This window comes from Sus scrofa, chromosome 5, assembly GCF_000003025.6.
Source record: "Sus scrofa isolate TJ Tabasco breed Duroc chromosome 5, Sscrofa11.1, whole genome shotgun sequence".
Lineage (NCBI taxonomy): Eukaryota > Metazoa > Chordata > Mammalia > Artiodactyla > Suidae > Sus > Sus scrofa.
This window is the reverse complement of record NC_010447.5, coordinates 54,721,025-54,742,858: the sequence shown is the minus strand read 5'-3', so window position 1 is coordinate 54,742,858 and position 21,834 is coordinate 54,721,025. Positions and strand designations below refer to the sequence as shown.

At 36.4% G+C, this 21,834-nt stretch overlaps 1 protein-coding gene and 1 long non-coding RNA gene across 9 annotated transcripts in view; one reads left to right on the top strand and one right to left on the bottom strand.

Annotated features, from left to right (window-relative positions):
* The window catches only part of PIK3C2G (phosphatidylinositol-4-phosphate 3-kinase catalytic subunit type 2 gamma), a 374,898-nt gene that overhangs the window by 106,662 nt on the left and 246,402 nt on the right, over window positions 1–21,834 (top strand). For 6 of the 8 annotated variants that reach the window (XM_021092290.1, XM_021092289.1, XM_013988351.2 and 3 more), the window contains 3 exons: window positions 4,805–4,838; window positions 12,158–12,353; window positions 17,459–17,581. In XM_021092290.1, the coding sequence (XP_020947949.1) occupies window positions 4,805–4,838; window positions 12,158–12,353; window positions 17,459–17,581 (353 nt within the window). The remainder of the gene's footprint in view (window positions 1–4,804; window positions 4,839–12,157; window positions 12,354–17,458; window positions 17,582–21,834) is intronic. The other 2 variants (XM_021092292.1, XM_021092291.1) reach the window with 1 other exon arrangement.
* On the bottom strand, window positions 6,800–10,214 carry LOC102162166. Its single transcript, XR_298461.3, has 3 exons — window positions 9,703–10,214; window positions 9,284–9,464; window positions 6,800–7,501 (listed from the first exon to the last, which is right to left on the bottom strand). It is a non-coding gene; the product is annotated as an uncharacterized LOC102162166 (long non-coding RNA).

Here is a 21,834-nt window from a genome sequence, read left to right as displayed (position 1 = left end):
AAGAGATCAGCTTTTGCAGTGTGTTTTTCTGAATCTACAAGGCACACTGCCTGTATTAATTCTAAAATGATTTCCTGGTTTTCCAATTTTAAAAAATGAGTCAATGTGATTTTTTTTTTTAATCTCAGAAATCTGATGACGATTATGTATGCTTATTGCCCAAGGAAAATATTAGGAAATCTAGTCGCACTGAATCTATTCAATCTTTTTATTTATTTATTGCTTTTTTAGGGCCACACCCACAGCATATGAACATTCCCAGCTAGGGGTTGAATCTGAGCTATAGCTGCTAGCCTACACCACAGCCATGGCAATGCCAGATCCTTAACCCACTGAGTGAGGCCAGGGATCGAACCTGCGTCCTCGTGGATACTAGTCAGGTTCATTTCTGCTGAGCCACAACAGGAACTCCTTCATTTTATGATTTTCATATTTTCCATTATAGTTGATTTACTGAATCTGTTCAATCTTGTTATAAAGTCAGCAATGAATCCAAAAGCTATGATGGTACTGGTTATAAAAATAACTAATATTTGATAGTTCATTGCTATAATAAAATAGTCTCACTTATATGTCACTTCATATCATCTAATTTTTACTTTACTTCAGTTCTCCCTCACAGCAATGCCTTGATTTTTTTTTTTTTTTTTTTTTTTGTCCTTTTAGGTTCATGTGAACATATGAAGGTTCCCAAGCTAGGGGTCGAATGGGAGCATAGCCACTGGCCTATGCCATGGCCACAGCAACACCAGATCCAAGCTGCTATGTCCAGGACCTACGCCACTGTTTGTGGCAACATCGGATCCTTTAACCTGCTGAGTGAGGCCAGGGATCAAACCCGCATGCTCATGGATATTAGTCAGGTTTTAAACCCACTGAGCCACAACAGGAATTCCTGAAATTGGTTTTTTAATGTTTACTTTAGTATTAAAATCTGTGCTTGTGCACAGAAGATGAGTAAGTGACAAAATAGACATCTGAACTGCAATACTTATTAAAATTCCTAAGAAAGTGATTACATGTGTTCCTTACTTGCGTGGATAGTAACAGCATAGATTATATTACCCTGAATATGCCAGGCTCAAAATTTCAAAAAGCTTGGCATAGAAAGTAGACAATTACACTAATATGTATAAATCATTATGCCTGTTTTTTCAAATAAGTAGCTGATAAAAATAGGTAATTTATTAATGTCGGATTTTGTGTGTCTCATTTTCATTAGAAATGTAGGGGTTTGTGATTAGACAGCAATAATGAATATAGAAATTTAAATACCTTATTTGCATTACATGAACAGTGATAGTGATGACTGAAGAGCAATGGAGTTATACCACCAAAAGATTTTTCCAACAGCTGAAGTTAAGTCAGGATTGCAAGGTAGTGAGCATTAACTTTCAACCAGCAGTTAGTTTCTCTTAGGTTACCACATTTTGAAGATATTGCAAATACCTAGAGCTGATAATAAAATACAAAGAGCATAGGACCATGCAAACATGATTTGAATTCAAGATCTACTACTTTCTAGATGTCTTGAAAATTAATTCATATTTCTAATTTTCAGTTTTCCCCATCTCAAAAACAGAAAAAGAAAACAGAATTTACAGGGTTCTTGTGAGTATGAGAAATAATGTTAATAAAGGGTCCAGATGATAGTGACCCCTGAATGAGAGTCATTATTATTACTAGAAATAGTGGAGGTGGTGCTGGTGGTAGTTTTTTTAGAATTTTCCCTGTGAGGCCAAGATGAAAGTTTTAACTGACACAAGCACCACTTAGGTCCCCCTTATCTCAGGGCCATGGTTACAGCCAGCCTCACGACAAATGTTAGCCTTTGCCTGAGGAGGAGGCCAAATGTGGGAATATGGACACATGTCTTCTCATCTGTTAAGACCACCTGGTTGTTCTTCAATTTTTAGGTCTTGTTTTCAGTGCATCAGTAGAAACAAATAAGTGATCAAAGAATGAGGAAAATCTAGTTTTAGGAGTAATCACTTCAAATGCTGTCAAAGTAGTACGAGGTATAAAAAGCTTTACCTTTAAAACACTCATTTTCTGAAACTTCCTAAAAGAACAAAAATGACAATTTTCTCAGAAATATCAAACTTTCAATATAGCTGAAGCCAAAAGAATCCTTCAAGACAAAACTGAGTATTTCCTAGGAAAGCTAGGAACAATTATAATTAGCAGAAGCTCATATTCACATTTCACATTTCTTTATATGTATGAGCATTAAATTGTGTATGATTATTCATGCATAGAAATGAAAAAAATTTTGACAATTATCAGTTTTATTTCAATGTCAATGGCCAAAAAATAGTTCAATATCTCCAAATAAACAGATTCTACTTACTTTTAGCACAAATTAAAATTCATTTATTTAACATCGTTCAGACTTTTTGTTCATCTTTTTTCCCATTCTAGCTTACCTGTAAGTCCGCCTATATAAGAGAGTTGGCACAAACAGCAAGAACATTTTACAATATTTGTGCAGTAATCAATTGCAGCTAACAATGCCAAAATAGTTTGGCCTAGAAGGTCCCTTATGGCACAACAGGTTAAGGATTTGGCATTGTCACTGCAATGGCTCAGGTCACTGCTGTGGTGCAGGTTTGATCCCAGGCCTAGGAATTTCTGCATGACACAGGCACGACCAAAAAAAAAAAAAAAAAAAAAAAAAAAAAAAGTTCCAGTCTATTCACTCACCAAAACCCTAAGATTAAAGAAATACTGAGAAATATGTCTTCTGCCAACAAATTCAAATTTGAGAAGCTTTCCTTTTTTTCTTGGCTGCATTTTTGGGTCAATGAGCAAGAGACTATTTCCTGCCATACAGGGAAGTAATTAAGTATTTATTAAATGTAAGTCTTGGCAAGATGAAGAATTATATCACAAATAAAATTGTACTCCATCTACTCCATGCTCCCATTCAGCACTGGAAACAATTTTCCATCCTTCAGAATTACATTCCAGAAGCTCAATTAAATACACAATAAACAAACCACAAAATGAAAAATACAGTTTTATACATTGTGCTGTAGGTGGATATCATGGTGATTTTAAAATACAAGTTTATATTTCTGAACAAATTGAATTCTAGTTAAGTAGTGTTGACATGTTTAATAGTCTCACCCCCATGGCTGGGCTAAAGATCTTATGTGTTAAGTATTTGAAACTTAAATGTTAAGCCTAGTGGTTGAAACTATGCTCAGATGGAATATTTTAACTAAGAGAAATGCTTCTGAAAACGTTCATATGAATGATGCTTTTAAGTGAAAAGTTGTATATAAATTTAATTATATTCTAAACATAACAGAAGTGTTTCTCTCTAAAAGGACTACTGCAGCAAATTCCTTGTTACAGGAATTTGAGAAATTCCTGGTTTATTTGAGAAATTGAGCTTTTGATTAATTGGATTTCCTTAAAAGTAAACTTCTCAAGCAAAACTTTTTAAAAAAATTAGTGTCAATTAAAATGTATGTATAGCACAGGGAACTGTATTTAGTCACTTGTGATGGAACACGACAGAGGATAACATGAGAAAAAGAATTTGTGTTTGTGTGTGTATATCTATATATATATATATAGATATATGTGTGTGTGTGTGTGTGTGTGTGTGTGTGTATGACTGGGTCACTTTGCTATACAGCAGGAATTGATAGACCATTGTAAATCAACTAGAATAAAAAATTTTAAAAATTAAAAAAAACAAAATCTTGAAATCAGAAAAAATTAAAAAATAAAAATAAAATAAAATAGATCTTATTAGAAAACTGAATTTGCCTTTGGACTGAAACCTCACTTTTAGTGAATCTATGATTTACCCACTTTATATGGTTTTCATGATAATGAAATTATAACCAGCAAATCCTAAACCACTAAAGTAACACCAGGTTTCCAACAAAGATAAACACAAACAAGCAAGCAAATGAATATGAACTTAAATGAAAACAAAACAAAACAAAAAACCCAAAACTTCAGATAGTATTTTTTTATTCCAGGATATGATCTCAAAGATTTGACTATCAAGTTTTTTAAATCCTAAAAAATAAAAAAAAAAAAATGAAACTACATAGTGAATCTATATGATTTTTGCCTGCTTCCATCCAGCCCTCTTTTCTCTGCTGCCTAAAGCCTGAATCTGAATGACTGCTAAAAATAAGAACTGGACGTATTAAACAGAGAGAATTTGAAATCTTTTGTATTAAAAGATTAACCACTGTTGTGGAAAGGGGATTGATCTTAGGCAATATTTGTAGATCTGTTATAATAATACCAAGAAGGCTGAGCTTATGTTAGAAATTTCTTTTTTTTTTTTTTCCTGAATCAAATAACCTAGATTGCCCTTACAACACTCAGAAATCTTTTCTTTAATCTTACGGGTTTTTTTTTTTTTTTTTTTTTTTTTGTCTTTTTAGGGCTGCACCTGCTGCATATGGAGGTTACCAGGGTACAAGTCTGGATAACAAGTGCTGGCCTACACCATAGCCACAGCAACGTGGGATCCGAGCCATGTCTACAACCTATACCAACGAGGAATCCTTAACCCACTGAGTGAGGCCAGGAATTGAACCTGCGTCCTCACAGATGCTAGTCAGATTCGTTTCCACTGAGCCACGACAGGGACTCATCTTACAATTTAGATTTCTTGTTTAGTAAGTGACATTGACATATGACACCAAGAAATACTTTGTCTTTTTATCATGCCAAAGAAATTTCTGTATGTAGGTTTTGGATAGCACTGGTTTTGTTTTCCAAATTTGTTTTCTGAATAACAAGTGCACCTTTGCATCTGTTTCTTTTTCAGAGTTTTCATCAAAATTCAGAAACTTCAACAAAAGGTAAAACATACATGTCTTCAAATATTTCTTAAACAAGTTATAAAACCAAAAATAATTTAGTATTTTCAATTTATCTCCAATGATTATGGTAACATACACACAAAATATCTTTGAGGGAAAAAATGCTTTGCTAAAACTCTTTTTACTGGCAGAAGTGATTATTCTGCAAATGAATAAAAATCTACACTCCTGAAACTTCTTAGCCTGAGATTTTTTAGAAAATAGGGAAAGTCAAGAGAGCTATAAAAATTAAAGGAATACTTAAAAATATCCTGATAACCATTCCAAGAAACTATAAAATTGTATTCATTTAATTATATTTTGATGTAAGAGAAGTCAAAAAAGTACAAGATGTCTTTCTTCAAAGTCACTAATTTCAAATTTAAATTCAAGCTCTATTTGAAAGGCCAATTTAACATGACAGGTAGGATTCTGTTCTAGAATAATTAGTGTTCACAGAAGCTCTGAGCCTACGAAACCACAAGTCACAAGTGGACTTTGTAGGAAAGAGGGATATGTGACCCTACAGTAGAGTCTGACTTCTGAATCAGGCAGAACTGGTTCTGAATTCCAACTCTGACCACTTTTTGACTCTGATCGTAAATAATTAAACTCTTTGGAGTTCCCATTATGGTGCAGCAGAAACGACTCTGACTAGGAACCATGAGGTTGCAGGTTCGATCCCTGGCCTCACTCAGTAGGTTAAGGACTCAGTGTTGCTGTGAGCTGTGGTGTAGGTCACAGATGCAGCTTGGATCTGGCGTTGCTGTGGCTCTGGCATAGGCCAGCAGCAACAGCTGCAATTTGACCCCTAGCCTGGGAACCTCCATTTGCCGTGGGTATGGCCCTAAAAGACAAAAAAAAAAAAAAAAAAAAAAAAAAGAATTAAACTCTTTGATTCTCAGTTTTCCTAATATGCACAAAAGATATGAGGTTATTTAAAGTGCAGGGTGTGGTCAGCTTTGTTTTTGTTTTTGCAAGATCAGATGGTATTTGGCTTATGAACAATGAGTATCTTCAAGAAGGTCTGACTCATGGATGTTCAACCAACACTCTTGGATTCAGAGGTGACTATAAAGCACAAATGATAATCCCGCTCCAACTTGCCCTCCACACCCTGGATGGTTTTCGATTGAAAGTTATGTACACGGGGATAACCTCTCAACTCTAATTCCCACCACTCAAAAGAAGACATTCAATTACACCCGAAGAAATCCTTCACTTCATAATTACAGAGAAGAATGGGATAGCAAAGTGTGTGCGACAAAAAATCTTGTGTGAGTGCAAAAATCCCTGTTCCAGGCATTTCTAAAACTTCAGAACATCACAGAAGACAGAGACAGACAAACACCCTCTAACAATATTATTAACACAAAGCCCAAGAGCCAGAACGAGGAGTGAACCAGCTAGAGGTATGGCTCTAAGGGCCCTCTCTTCCTTTCTATTCAGACTGCTGGAATAAAATCCTCTCATCCCATATTCCTCAGGGATTGGGATATGAGATCCCACAAAACTGCACAGAAATGTTCCCAGAGACTTATAGTCTATACTAAATCATTTCAGAAAAGGAATTAATTCTATGGATTAAAAATTCCTGGGAGTTCCCATCGTGGCGCAGTGGTTAACGAATCCGACTAGGAACCATGAGGTTGCGGGTTTGGTCCCTGCCCTTGCTCAGTGGGTTAAGGATCCGGCATTGCCGTGAGCTGTGGTGTAGGTTGCAGACGCGGCTCGGATCCCGCGTTGCTGTGGCTCTGGCGTAGGCTGGTGGCTACAGCTCCGATTCAACCCCTAGCCTGGGAACCTCCATATGCCGCGGGAGCGGCCCAAGAAATAGCAACAACAACAACAACAAAACAACAACAAAAAAGACAAAAGACGAAAAAAAAAAAAAAAAATTCCCCATTCACAGTTCTCATAAGTTTTTCATAAATCAGATTTCTCATTCTGAGAGACAAATATACTTTTTTCCTAATATTTTATTATGCAGAATCATTTTACAGGAGTTTTAAGAGCAGAAAGGTACAGTTTGTTGAAACGAAAGCAAAATGAAATGAACATTTGCCAGCCTATATATGTAGTTGCGTTCTATTCAGGTTCTCTGAAATAAAAGTCTAGAACTCTCTTTATACAACATGTTGATCCAACAGCAAGCCACTACTATTGATGATTCTCATACTTAATATTCTTACTGATTAATCTCAATGAAGCAGAGAGTTTTGATCATACCTGTGCTCTACAGTGGTCAGCAAATCTGGCATGCTCCCTGTTGGTGTAAATAAAGCTTTACTGGAATATGGAACAAAAATTCTAATACAGACCATGTTTGCAAGGAAAATAGAGCCTTCATCAGACACAGGTGGGATGTGCATATAGGAAGTTACAAACAGCAATACTATAGTAGACCATTATCCTTTCGAATGTAGAATAGTCATCTACTTTTTCCCTTTTGTTTCAAAAAAAAGATCAAAACAAATCAATTTCCAACTAATGCATTTTAATCACCTATATATTTTTTCTTTATTTCCTGACACTATAGCTATTTTCTATTGTAAAATCAGATATGATGAACATCATTTCTCCATATTTCATCACCAAGCGCAGTACTTTGAGTTCTTAATATATTTCTGATGATATCTGAAATGCAGTCTTCACCCAGAGTTCTGGAAGTAAAGCATAATGCATAAGCACATATCACTATACTACCTCAAAGTAGTAAAGTATAACCTAAAACTGCATTTTTGCACATAAAAGTACAAAATAGAGTGTGAGTAGTTATCCAAATAATTAGGATTCTCCAAAATACGTGCTGGGGTATGAATAAATGAGATCTCTGACTCAACTCTATGATTCATTTGCACAAGATTGGGAATTATTAACAAGAAGTTTGTGCTTCCTGCTTCAGAGTATCAACAGTACAAATTGGGGAATGGAGAAACAAGATGTTTCTATAAATTTGTAATTCTCTGCCTCCTGTTGATCAGGAGAATCCCTGTTGGGTGGCCTCCAGAGTTTGATGAGGCCTCTTTAAAGACTATTTTTATGCTGCTTTACTCTTCTGTTTCATTAATTGCAACTGCTGATTTCTCAGAGAATTTTAATTAGAGCTCTTTCACTCTGCTGATCACCTCAGGCTGTTTAAACAAAGGGCACAATTTTAGAAAAACAGCAAATAAGTAAAATTTGGCCATCTCATACATTTTGTACAAATTTATGAATAACTAAGGGAATAATAGCATGTGTGGAACAACAACAACAAATGTTTAATTATGGCCTGAGCCTGTGAGAAACTATGTAGGAAGAAGCTCCATGCTGAAGCTGGCCTGTTTTCTGAGAATCCAAATGCCTGAGCACTGGAACACTGCAGACTCTTGGAGGAAACAGCTAGCTCTTGCTATTTCCTTTTCAAACCAACTCGGAACCAAAAAGCAATTGATGTTTAGGAAACAACCTACGAGGAAGTGCATGTGTTTGAAAAAATAACAGTACTGTGTGACTGGACACCAAATGTGTGACCTGTTCAGTTCATAATCTTAATGACCAACATTTCTGTTTCTATAAATTTAAATATGAAAATCTTTATAGAATGGTACAATGAATAAACACATGCATTTTTTAAAAAGTTACAGCAGATCCCACCTCACACCAGTCAGAATGGCCATCATTAATAAGTCCACAAATAACAAGTGCTGGAGGGGTTGTGGAGAAAAGAGAACCCTCCTGCACTGTTGGTGGGAATGTAAACTGGTACAGCCACTATGGAGAACAGTTTGGAGATACTGTAGAAATCTATACACAGAACTTCCATATGACCCCGCAATCCCACTCTTGGGCATATATCCGGACAAAACTCTACGTAAAAGAGACACATGTGCCCGCATGTTCATTGCAGCACTATTCACAATAGCCAGGACATGGAAACAACCCAAATGTCCATCAACAGATGATTGGATTAGGAAGATGTGATATATATACACAATGGAATACTACTCAGCCATAAAAAAGAACGACATAATGCCATTTGCAGCAACATGGATGGAACTAGAGAATCTCATACTGAGTGAAATGAGCCAGAAAGATAAAGACAAATACCATATGATATCACTTATAACTGGAATCTAATATCCAGCACAAATGAACATCTCCACAGAAAAGAAAATCATGGACTTGGAAAATAGACTTGTGGCTGCCCAATGGGAGAGGGAGGGAGTGGGAGGGATCGGGAGCTTGGGGTTATCAGACACAACTTAGAATAGATTTACAAGGTGATCCTGCTGAGTAGCATTGAGAACTATGTCTAGATACTCATGTTGCAACAGAACAAAGGGTGGAGGAAAAAATGTATACATGTAAGGATAACTTGATCCCCTTGCTGTACACTGGGAAAAAAATAAAAAAAAAAAAAAAGAAAGAAAAAAGAATGTAAGTTCAAACGATGCGCTTACTTGTTCAGGCAATGCCTCCTTAGCTGACCGGGTCTGGGATCTTCTCTTTCCCGCTGGGGTCATGGCCGGTGGTCCAGCCACTGCCTGGCCAGGGCAGGGCGGGGCTGGGGCAGGGGAAGAAGCCACTCCCAGGCCTGGCATCTAGGACCCCACCTGAGACCAGGGAGCACCAGTGGCTAACCTGTGGAAGAAGAATTTGCAGTATTGGGAGCTCCCTTCTGGCACTGCCGGTTAAGCATTCCGCTGTGTCACTGCAGCGGAGCTGCTGCTGTGGCGTGGGTTCCATTCCTGGTCCAGGCAATTCCACACGCACAGGCGACCCTGCCCTCCCTCTTATCCCCCTGAAAAGAGATTTTGCAATCTGGAGGAGAAAAACCCCGGCGCTCAGGCAGGACCACTACAAAGTCAAGGTCACGTACCTGGCATATCTCCCGCATAAGCTACTCCCAGTACCAGGCAGACGCCTCCCTGGAAAAGAACCGCGCTCTGATGCCCCTGAGTCGTGAACCGGAAGAACTAACTGGTAACTGACCTACGGTAAGCTTGGGGCGGAACTTTAAATAAAATCCTCCATTGCTCTGAGACCCGCGCTATAGAAAAGTCCTACAGCAACAGCCAACACCTGCAAGGCGTCAGCAAATTTAGCACAGACCTGCTGGGGGAAAGCGCCCCGTTTACAGGCTGACCCGCAAGGGTCTGCCCTGGAAGCCGCGGCTTTGCAGTATCCCTAAGATCTAGCGGACTTCTGGAGCGGCGTCCACCAGCATCAGGAGGATGAGGCTCTTCATCTGCTACGACGTGTGCGGAGCGCGGCAGCTCCTTCCACATGCCAGCCCTGCACTTCTCTCCACCGGGACACCTCACCCACCTGGTAGCTCCGCCCAGTGGCCAAGGACACTGTGAACACTCTGGGACCCGGGCTGAAGGCCCCCAGACAAGGTATCTGGCTCCTCGAAGATCACCGGGAGGCTCAGCTCTCCTCAACCCTGTGCACAGCTCCCCACGTGGGAGCCAACAAGAATGCGGTTCCTCCCCTTGTTTTCCCCCACAGGACACCCTGCCATTACATTTCATTTCTCTGGGACCAGGCTGTGGAAATATCCAGAAGTCGACATTTCAGTACTTATTTTTGGCCCAGGATGGAACAGGGAACATTCATTCAAACCATATCTTTTGCAGTGTTTTCTGTCTCACTCTGTTCCACCGAGACACGCCTGCAGGGTTTAAGGCCTGTTTTGGTCACTATGGAGACCAAGGGCAGATTCAAGCCTAGGGAGCTAGGTCCTGACCTTGCGACCCCAACCCAGGAAACTTGGTCTGCAAAATAAGGCTCCAGTAATTCAGAGGAGGAGCAGAACGGCGCCAGAGCTTCCATTCACAACATTTCTATGAAATTCATACATTCTTTTCCAGCTCTTAAAATCCTTTATCACTTAAATATTTGTCAAAGATTTACCTTTGGATAAAAAAAATAATTTTTTAGCTTTTATATTTGAGTTTATTTATTCAAATTTTAGAACACAACTATATTTGAATATTAAAAACAATTGCAAATAATGAGCATCATATTATCAACCTTTGCTCATTCACTACTGCATACAAAATGCAAGCGGGGAGTATTATTCACTGGCCTATTAAGAATCTGAGAGTGGAAAGAGATTTTGTGGCTCAGCGGGTTAAGAACCTGATATAGTCTCTGTGAGGATGCGGATTCCATCCCTGCCCTCCCTCAGTGGATTAAGGATCCCTTGTTGTCACAAGCTGTGCCATAGGTGGGCAGCTGCAGCTCCAATTTGACCCCTGGCCCAGGAGCTTCCATATGCTGCAGATGAGCCCCATCCCCCAAAAAAGAAAGAAAGTGATCGACTCACCCCTCCCCCAGGATGATATCCTTCCTTCTCCTAAACCACTTCATTACAATGGTGCTGTCTTTGCTGATTTGGCTGAAAGCCCAAATCTGCCTGATTTCCTCAGCTTCTTCTTTCCTTCCACTCAGGTAGGAGTTTTTCCAGTAAAAAGAGCTTATCAGAGAGAGAATGCTTTTCTCAGGAAAGTCTAGGTTTTTTAATTCATTTTTTAAAGTTTTATTGAAGTATGGTTGATTTTCAATGTTGTGATAATTAGGAAAGTTTAAATTTGATAATTAGAGGACCCTTTTCATAGGGTCTGTAGTGATTGGCATGCCTTCATTCAGCAGACCTTTGAAAACTAATGGCCTCTGTATTTAGTCTTTTTTCTTCATTTTTCTTCCTTCATGACAAGTCACTTTTAGCAATAATCAACAGACGGCCTTTAAATTGCTAATGGTAAAACTCAAGTAAGGCTTTGATTTTCAAGAAATGTAGTAAATGTCATAAATCTTTCATCTCAGGCTTATTTCAGATCCCAGCCATGTGCTGTTACCATTCTCTTTCTATAGCAGCAAAATGTGTATGATTAGTGTTCAGTTAATGGCAAACATCATAGCATAATCACACTTATTATGATTAATTCTTTAGATGGGGTTTGTTCAAGCCCATGTGGAAAACATGTCCCATGTCTGAAAATTAATTCTAAGCAATAATAATCTGGAACAAAAATACTGCAAATTACAGTTGACCAGAATGCCAATTAATAATCTGAAACTCCAATCTGTGAATAAGGCTGTGCTTCCAAAATTTACGCTACTGAAGAAATGAAAGCTTATTAATTACCTAAACTACTAGCAGCTAACCCAGGCTGCATACAGGAGCACAGATGGCTAATTGGCTTCAGTTGGTGGAGGGTCACTTTAAATTTTCTTTAAATTTTGTTATAAAAAAATTTCAGAGCTGTTAACTGATGAAAAATATGGCCCTTCATAGATAACCTGATTCCCATTCCTTTTTCCCCCAGGTTTGATTGAAAAAGTGACAACCAAACTATCCATGTCCATCTACCAGCTAATTGATATCTATTGCTGCAGCTTTTATGCAGATTTCCAGCCTCTGAATGCACCTAATAGTGTTTCCTGTGTAAATCTTGGGCTCCATTCCCACCTTAGTTTCACAGTGTATGCTGCTCACAACATTCCAGAGACCTGGGTGCACAGGTGAGTGGTAGTGAGTTTTTCACAGAAGAATTAATTAATTTTTATATAACTTCTGAGTATAATGTCTTGTTCTTATTTTCAGCAGCAAATATTTCATAAAATTTTGAAATTTATTCTGCATAGATATATCCTTATTCTTAAAATCTTTTAAAATTGTATTTCCCATTATACATACCTTTTTCCTTAAGCCTTCTCTCATCCTCCATATTAAAAATAACTACATAGTATCAGTATATTATTACAGAAACAGAAAATGTTCATTCTATTTCATGATTGCCATAAACTTTTCATTTTTAAAGTTTGAGTTTAAATGACTAAAGCCAGTGGACAGAGAGAGATACATATACAGGGAGATAGAGAATATTTAAAAATAGGATAACAACTTTCTTCAATTCCCATCACATTGTAAGTGGTAAATATTTTGTGAGATTAGTAACTTGATAGTGGGAATTAGCCAAGAGTTATTTGACTTACAATAGAAATTAACTATAATTATGCATGGAACATTGCCAGATTTTAGGATGATTCTATTATGTAGTATTTTCTTGAATAACATAATTAAGGTAATATTGTATTAGTTATTTTAAATTCATTATGGATTAAATCTATGAGAATATGATTAAATCAATTAAAGCTGATAAGAGAATAGTAATTTACTAATGGATTTATTATACCCATTGCATTTAGCATCTCAAAGAAAAGTTGAAAGAAACAATTTTAGTAAAAAGAAATAATTTTTATCTTGGTCTATGTTTTTGCAAGTGACTGAACTGTACAAATATTTCTAGAGTAAATTATAAAAGAAAATTTACCTTTATATGTAAACTAAAAAAATTCTACCTGTCTTACATGCACATTTCCTTAAAACTCATAGGATGATTCTTTTATGCTTTTTCCCTTTCTTAATTTTATGAAGAATTTTAAGAGGTTGATGTATAATGTAACAAATTGCTACTGTAATGACTCTTCTCATAAATTTTAAACCATTGGTGTATCCTTATTAATTTACTTCACATGAAAATAACTATGTAGCCAGGTAAATACAGATAAAGCTATATGCATAAGAGCATGTATGTATAAATACATGTGACATTTAGTTTTATTTTTTTCCATTGTTCTTCTGTTTCCCATCTTATTTATTTCACATCTAATCTTTATTATTTTCTTCCTTTTCTTAAATTTGGGCTTAGTTTGTTCTTTACCTAGAAGAAAATATATCTTGCTTAATATATTTTAGTATAAATTTAGGTTGTTTATTTGTGATTTTTCTTCTTTTAGTGTAGGCATTTATTGCTATATTCTTCTCTTTTAGTATTGCTTTTGCTTCATCTCATAAATTTTGGTATGGTGTATGTTCATTTTAATCTGTCTCCAGGTATTTTCTAATTTCCCTTTTGACCCATGGGTTGTTCAAAAGTGTTTATTTCTGTTGCATGATCTCACTTAAGTGGAATCTAAAAAACAAAACAAAAAATGAAAACAGAAATAGGTGAAGGGGATTAAGTGGCATAAGCCTCCAGTTATATAATAATGTTACAGGGGTGCAACATACAGTATAAGGAATATGATCAATAATATTGTAATAACTTTGGGTACATATGGTTACTCAACTTATCATGGTGGCCATTTCATAACATTTGCAAATGTCAAATCATTAGGCAGTACATCTGAAATGAACATAATATTGTACACCAACTATATTTCAATAAAATAAAAAAGAAAAGGGAACTTTAAAGGGTTAGTTACCATTAATTTGAGAATTTAAGTTTTCTTTCTGCTATTAATTTCTAGTTTTAGTCCATTGTGATCAGAAAATATACTTAGTATGATTTCAGTCTTCTCAAATTTTGTTGAGACTGTTTTGTGACCTATTTTGTGATCTATGCTGCAGAATGATCTCTTTGCACTAAGGAAGAATGCATGTTGCCCCAGATTGGATAGATTGTTCTGTATATGTCTGTTATAGATTCATTTGACTGTAGTGTTATTCAAACACTCTGTTTCCTTATTGAGCTTCTGTCTGGTTATTCTATTCATTCAGTATTGAGATCTTCTATTATTGTGTTGTTGTCTATTTCTCCTTTTCATTCTGTCAATGTTTGCTTAATATATTTGTCTCAATTTGGGGTGCATGTGTATTACAACCTTTGTATCCTCTTGATGAATGACCATTTTATCATTATATGATGTCCTTGTCCATTGTGAAAGTTTTGACTTAAAGTCTATTTTGTCTTATGTAAGTATGGCCACTTCTGCTCTTTTGATTAATATAATAAATATTCGTGTGGTATATTTTTTTCTGTCCTTTAACTTTCAACCTATGTGTGTCCTTAAACCAAAGTGCATCTTTCATAGACAGAATATAGTCGGATCTTATTTTTTTTAATCCATTCAGTTATGCTGTGTCTTCTGATTGTGGAGTTTAATTTACATTTAATGTAATTAATGATAGGAAAGGACTTAACTATTGCAATTTTTTTCATTTTCTAGGTTATAGCATTTTGGCCCTCTTTTCCTTTCTTGCCCTTTTCCTTTTTGATCTGTTGATTTTTTTGTAATGGCATAAGCTTCAATTACTTTCTGATTTTTTTCTGTGTTACCTTCTATAGGTAGGTGCTTTCTTTGTGGTGGCCATGGACCTTACCGAAAATATGTTTTACTTAAAACACTGTTTTAAGCTGATAACAGCTTAAATTTAATCGCATAGAAAACCACTCTTTTCTTCTCCCCTCACCACACTTTATGGTATTGATACCACAAATTACTTCTTATATTTTATGTATTTTTATAATTAAAGTTTTCCTATAACTTGTCCCTTAAACCCTATACCAGAGCTGAAAGTTGTTCATATACCACCACTAAAGTTTTACAGTGTTCTATATTTTTCTGTATATTTTCCTTTACCAGCAAGCTTTTAAACTTTCAGATGCTTTTGTGTTGATATCTGGTATCCTTTCATTTCAAACTGAAGAACTTCTTTAGCATTTCTTGTAAGTCAGCACAGTGCTGATGAACTCCCTCACCTTTTGTTTACCTGAGAAAGTATTTCTCCTTCATTTTTAAAGGACAGTTTTTCCAGATATAATAATAATATTTTCTTTCATAACTTTTAATAGAATATCCTGTTCCCTTCTGACTTTTAAGAAATCTGCTGAAAAATTGGTGTGATCTCTTTTATGTGGCATATCACACATATTCTCTTACCACTTTCGAAATTCTCTCTTTGTCTTTGACTTTTGATAGTTTAATTTTAATGTATTCTAGTGTGGTCTTCTTTGGGCTCATCCTAGTTTGGTCCATTGGGCTTCTTGAATCTGGATGTCCATTTCCTTCCTCACACTTAAAGAAGTTTTCAACCATTATTTCTTCAGGTCAATTTTCTGACCCTTTTTGTCATTTTTCTCTGCCTTGAACTCACATAATGTGTTTATTTTCCTTTTGATTGTGCCTATAAGTCCCTTAGGCTTTCTTTACTCTTCTTCATTTTTTTTCTTTTTGTTTCTTTGATTGGATAAATTCAAATGCATGTCTTTGAGCTCACTGATTCTGCTTCATCAAGTCTGCTCTTGAACTTCTCTATTGATTTTTTTCAATTCGGTTATTGTATTCTTCATTTCCAAAGTTTGTTTTTTTAATATTTTCTGTCTCATTCTTATTCTCAGTTGGTTCAGGCATCATTTTCCTGAGCTTATTGAGCATTTTTATTAATTTTTCTTCTTTGTCAGGTGGTTAATATACTTTCCTTTCTTTAAGGCTGGTTTCTGGAGGTTTATTTTGTTCCTTTTGTTGGGCCATGTTTTCTTTCTTCGTATACCTTCTTTTACTTTGTATTGGAATTTGAGCATTTGAAAAAGAAAAATCCCAGTTTTTACGGATTGGTTTTATACAGGAAAAGAATGTCACCATTCAATCCAGCTAGAGATTTGGGGGGGGGGGGGACTTTCAAACCTTTTCCATAGGTGCATCTTTCCTGGACTTGTGTGTAAATTCATCATTAGAGAGGTTTTACTTCTTTCTTCAATAGCTTGAATTTCTTGTTTTGTCTAGTGTCGGCCTTTGGTACTGCAGGTTCTTTGGTGCTCCATAAGCTGCCCTGTCTTTTTTTGTTCTCAGCTGCTCCCAAGCATCCAGAGTATGCCAGGTGCCATAAGTGCTCTGTTGAGTAAGACATAAACCAATTCCTCATACAGCCTCCTGAAAAACCCAAAATGCCATATGCACAATACACTCGCCCCACTCCCCTCTCCCCCTGCCAGTGCAGAGGCCATCAAGCTGCATTGGCCTCTTGGTGCTGTCCCACAGATCCTCTGTAGTGGCAGCAAGCCTCCAAGCTCTTTTTTGTTCTCATAAGTCTGTGGACCTCAGCCATCCACAGTTTATCATATCCTGTTAGCATTCTGAGACAAACCAGTTCAGCTCTTAAAAAGCTGAAACATTGGGATCACAATCCAAATCTGTCCCAAAGGAGAAGCCAGGAGCTGGGAGTTTTCTCCTATTCATTTTGCACTGAGCTGGGAAGTGGTGAGTGAATCTGCAGTGGTTCAAACCAATGCCTTTGTTCTCAGAGGTCTCCAACCTGGCATCCACTCCTATTCAGCACAAGAGTCTTATTAAGGCAAGACAGAAACTAGTCCCTTGGCTAGCCCCCTAAAAGTTTGAATGTTAAAAATATGTTCCAGTCTTCTCTTTTCCACTCTAAGAAGAAGCTGGGAGTTGAGAGTTTCCTCCTGATCACATAACATTCTGCTGGGAGGAGGACCTCTGGAAAATGAGGAACATGAATTTTCCAGCTGATGTCTATGTGAATGGTTTTGCATTTGCCTGGATGCAAGAGCCTTCTGAGTTGTTTTTTTCATTTCTCACAGAGGGAATTGATCCCTATGTTGTTGTTGAATTAGTATCTCCATGGGGGAAGGTCTAGGGCTTCCTCTTTTGCAGTCTTCCTGGAGTCACCAAACATAAATTCTTAGTCATTGTTATATTATGCTCTATACAAGCAAACAACACTTTATCATTTGACTTTTAACTATAAAAATAATTGACCCATATAGGAAACTATTTCCTTTACATGTTCAGCTCATTAAATCAATATTGTTTCTTTTTAGCTATAAAGCATTTTCTTTTTCCTGTTGGCTTACATATGCTGGAAAGAAGCTGTGTCAAGTGAGAAACTACAGAAATATTCCAGTCAAAAAATTATTATTTTTCTTGGTCAACTGGAATGAAACGTAAGTTTAATCTTTATTCTGAGGAATCGTTTGTCTAATAAAGATCAGGATTTTCCTCTCCCCCCACTTTTTTTAAGTGAAGGGTACAAAACTTTTGATGTTGCCTATTGATTTGATTCAGTGATGTGATGAATATGCTAGGAATAATAGATAACTGACTTCAGTTCAGCAGATTAAAGGCCCATTTAAAAAATCTAGACAAATATCAAATCTACCTTTTTTAAACTACTGAAAGAGGGAAGTGGGAAAAAGGAGAAGTATTAATCATTCACAGACTATAGGTAAAAGAAACACCTGCTATTTGGGGTTAGAGGGGGATATATTTCAGAGATAACAAAAAATAAAGAAATCATCTAATAGCATATGTAATTTCCATTTTCCCCCAAAAGCCAATTACAGATTTGTGTTTTTTTGTTGTTGTTGTTGTTTTTTGTTTGTTTGTTTGTTTTGTCTTTTTGCCATTTCTTGGGCCGCTCCTGTGGCATATGGAGTTTCCCAGGCTAGGGGTCAAATTTGAGCCATAGCCACCAGCCTACACCAGCAACATGGGATTCGAGCCACGTCCGCAACCTACACCACAGTTCACGGCAACGCCAGATCCTTAACCCACTGAGCAAGGCCAGGGACTGAACCCGCAACCTCGTGGTTCCTAGTCAGATTCGTTAACCACTGTGCCACGATGGGAACTCCCAATTATAGATTTGTTTAAACAATCAAGTTTTTCGACAGTCACTATCCATGCTTGTGTAAACTGTCATCTAATTTGGGGTTATCAATCCTACTTCTTCATTTGATAGAGATTTATTAAATCAAGAAAGAAAAGTATCTTCTTGACACAATCCATGCCCTCCTCTTTCCCTCTGCCCCCCACCGCAAGCCTTTTGCTTTACTCAGAATCTCAGAGGGCTCCTAGGCCCCATCTATGGCTTTTACCTGGCTACCCTTGCTTTTCCTTGCTGTTCTTATGACACTGCTCTGCTGTCATTTCTTTGGGTTCTCTACTGATCCACTGAGAAAGAGTCCAGTTTTCTTCCCACCACAGCCCATCCTCCATCAGCCCTTTCAGAAGGTCTCACTTTCATGGGAGATAATTTGACTCCCAATATTGTAATTTCCTATTGATGTGTATATATATAAACCAACATTTCCAGGAATCTGAGGACATTGTTAGATAATATTATCTATCCCACTCTTAGTGTTACCACAATCAATGGAGGAATACTGCATCCTGAGACAGAATATGTGGTCCTCAATTTTTACATATTCTGTGGTTTCTTCCATCCCAAAGCAAATCTTCCTTCTAGGACTGAGACAACCTTTATCTCCCCTTGTTTGATTAAAATTCTTAATTGCTTTGATCAAAAACCTGACCTTCAATTACAAAATCCCCTTTCGCTGTACCTATCAGTTCTGCTTTTAAAATTCTTTGGTGGCTCCCCAATTCCTATAAGGTAAAATACAAGTAATCTAGCATAGTACACAAGGCCTTCTGTGGTATGGCCCCTGCCTATCTCTGCACTTTCATCTCTAGAGTTAGCCCCACTCTGAGCCCCTGAACCCAGCCACTCTCTGCATCTGATCCATTTACCCTAACTATAAATTGAGAAATAACGTCTCTGCTAAGGGTCAGGAGCACAGTGCCTTCACTGCCTACTTTGGGAACCCCTAATTGTCTACTAAAAACACTCTTCTACCTTCTCTATAAACCTTTTCCTGAGTCATTTCTTAAAAACTGGCCACCTTTTCTTTTTTTCTTTTTTGATCTGAACCTCAAACTACTCTCATATGGCCCCTTACTGAATGTGTTTTGTTCATATTTGTTTGCTTCTGCTAATGATACAATGGTCTTTATTTTTTATTTAAAACTTTTATCCCCAACAACTTAAGCAGCACAAGAAGACAGAGTAAGTGTCCAGTAAGAGTCCAGTTTATTGCTTGCCAAATGAATGAATTTTGTAAAATAAGTGACTTCTCAAAAGTGCATTAACCAGCTCACTTACTAGGGTTTTTCTTCTGACTTAATTAAAACTTATTCCTGGTTGTTTCAAAAAATCAGGTTCATTTTCAGCTGAGAGATACACACCATCATTTAAATAATTTAAAGGAAAAATCTGCTAATACTAAATTCAATTTTAAAGAGAAAAATCTCAAAATAAATCAAAAATCCTTAGTGTTGGTGACATAACTACATTGATATACTTTTCTTCTCTTCCTTCAAGAGTACATGAGTTATCTTTTCTGTAGGAGTTTCTTTGATTCCCCCAAGAGTTAGTTATTTTAACCCAGAGTTATTTTATTTCCATTAAAAATATTTATTTACCATTTTTCTAAGTGTCTGGTCTGTAACATCCTTTATATACTTTAATAACATGTATCCATTTACACTATGGTTGATTAGACATTTCATTACCAGACTGTAAACTTAAGAACAGGAACTTTGTTTAATAATAATATGTTTTAGGGATTTTGACTGCTTATTGTATTCCAGTCATCATAGTCTAACCCTCAAATATATTATCTCATCTAAACTTAATAACAGAAATGCATAGTAGACATTTTTGTATCCATTTTACAGATCAAAATACTAATGCTTATAAAGCTTAATCAACTTGCCCAGACTCCACAACTAGTAAATGGTATAATTAATGCTCAGACCCACTCTTGACTCCAAAGCTGAAGTTTTTACTATGATTTTCATACTATTTCTTACAACATATAAAATCTTAGGCTAAGTATTTATATTCTACAAATATTTCTCACATCTTAAATTAAAAACAAGACAAACTCTACTTCGTTTTTGCAACAGCAGCTATGCTATTTTGTCCCTCTGCTTTGCAGCAAAACACTTCCACAAAGTTGTATATATTCACTTTCTTGAAATTTTTTTTTTCCCTTTGCTCTGAAACATACTCCTATCAGGCTTTCATCATCTCTGCTCTACTGAACTTGACCAGTAGAGTCACCAGTGACATGCATAGCTAAATCTGATGTTTGTTTCTCAGTCTTCATTGTATGTGATATATAAGGAGCTGGCTCCCATTTTCTTTTAGCTTTCTTCCTCCCTCACTGGGCATTCCGTCTCCATATCCTTTTCTTCTCCCATACTGATCATGGTCTTAGCCCTTAAGCCTCTTCTTTGTTGTATCTATCCTTCTCCTTTAGTTTTCTCTTATATTCACATAGCTTTAAATGCTGGCTACGTGCCAGCAACTCCCAAATTTATATCAACAACCCAGGCATCAGTTACAAACTTCATACTTACACACCCAACGTATCTAAAACTAAACTCTTGATCTTACACTCCAAACTTGTCCACCCATCGCTGGCCACTCCAGATGATCATTTCCAGTTTCAGTTATTCAGGTCAAATCCTTAGCCTGAATTTCCTTCTCTCAGACCCCAAGTCTGGCTCTCACCTCAAAATATTTTCAGAATATTACTTCTTGTCACTTTCATTGGTCTAGGCCACCATCAAATCTCCTTTGTATCATTATTGTCGTCTTATAATAGTCACCCTACTTCTCTTGCACCTTTATAATCCTTCTTGCACAGAAGCTAAAAGTAACATATTTTAAAATGGAAGTCAGGCCATGTTATTTTTCTGTTTATAAACCTGAAATAATTCCACCTTTCACTCAGGCCAAAGTCAAAATTCTTACAATGGTCTACTATTTTACATAATAACACATTTCTATACAAGGTGATTTTTTTTAATCCCCCATTTTCACTATCCAAAACTTTTTCTGATTTTAGAAAAACTATTTGATATAGAAGAAAAGAATGTTTAAGAAAAAATTTAGTGTTTACTCATTTTTAACTAGTAGAGTAAGGCACACATATGGTTAAAACTTGAGGTCTGTGCCATCAGTTTGGATATAAAGAAGCAATCTGACTTCACTTACTGAATTGTCTCAAAGTATTTTTCATCCTTTTTTCTGTAAAAGTTAATACCTTTGACTTTTCAATAGCCATGTAGAAGTTAATTTCAAAAAAAGATTTCTCAGTGACTGAGATTATTCTGACTTTAAAAATCCGTATGTAGGTAAGAAATGAATAAATATTTATAAAGCATGTATTCTTACCCTAGAAGAATTTATTTTTAATAATAAAAATGACAAAATGGAGATTGGCAGTAACTATCCACTGTAACTTATCGAATTTTTGTCATTCTTGATATGAAAAGCACATTAATAATTGAAGTTATACATGAAGAAGCCAGAATCAATGGGAAAAAGAACATTCCAGATTATGTG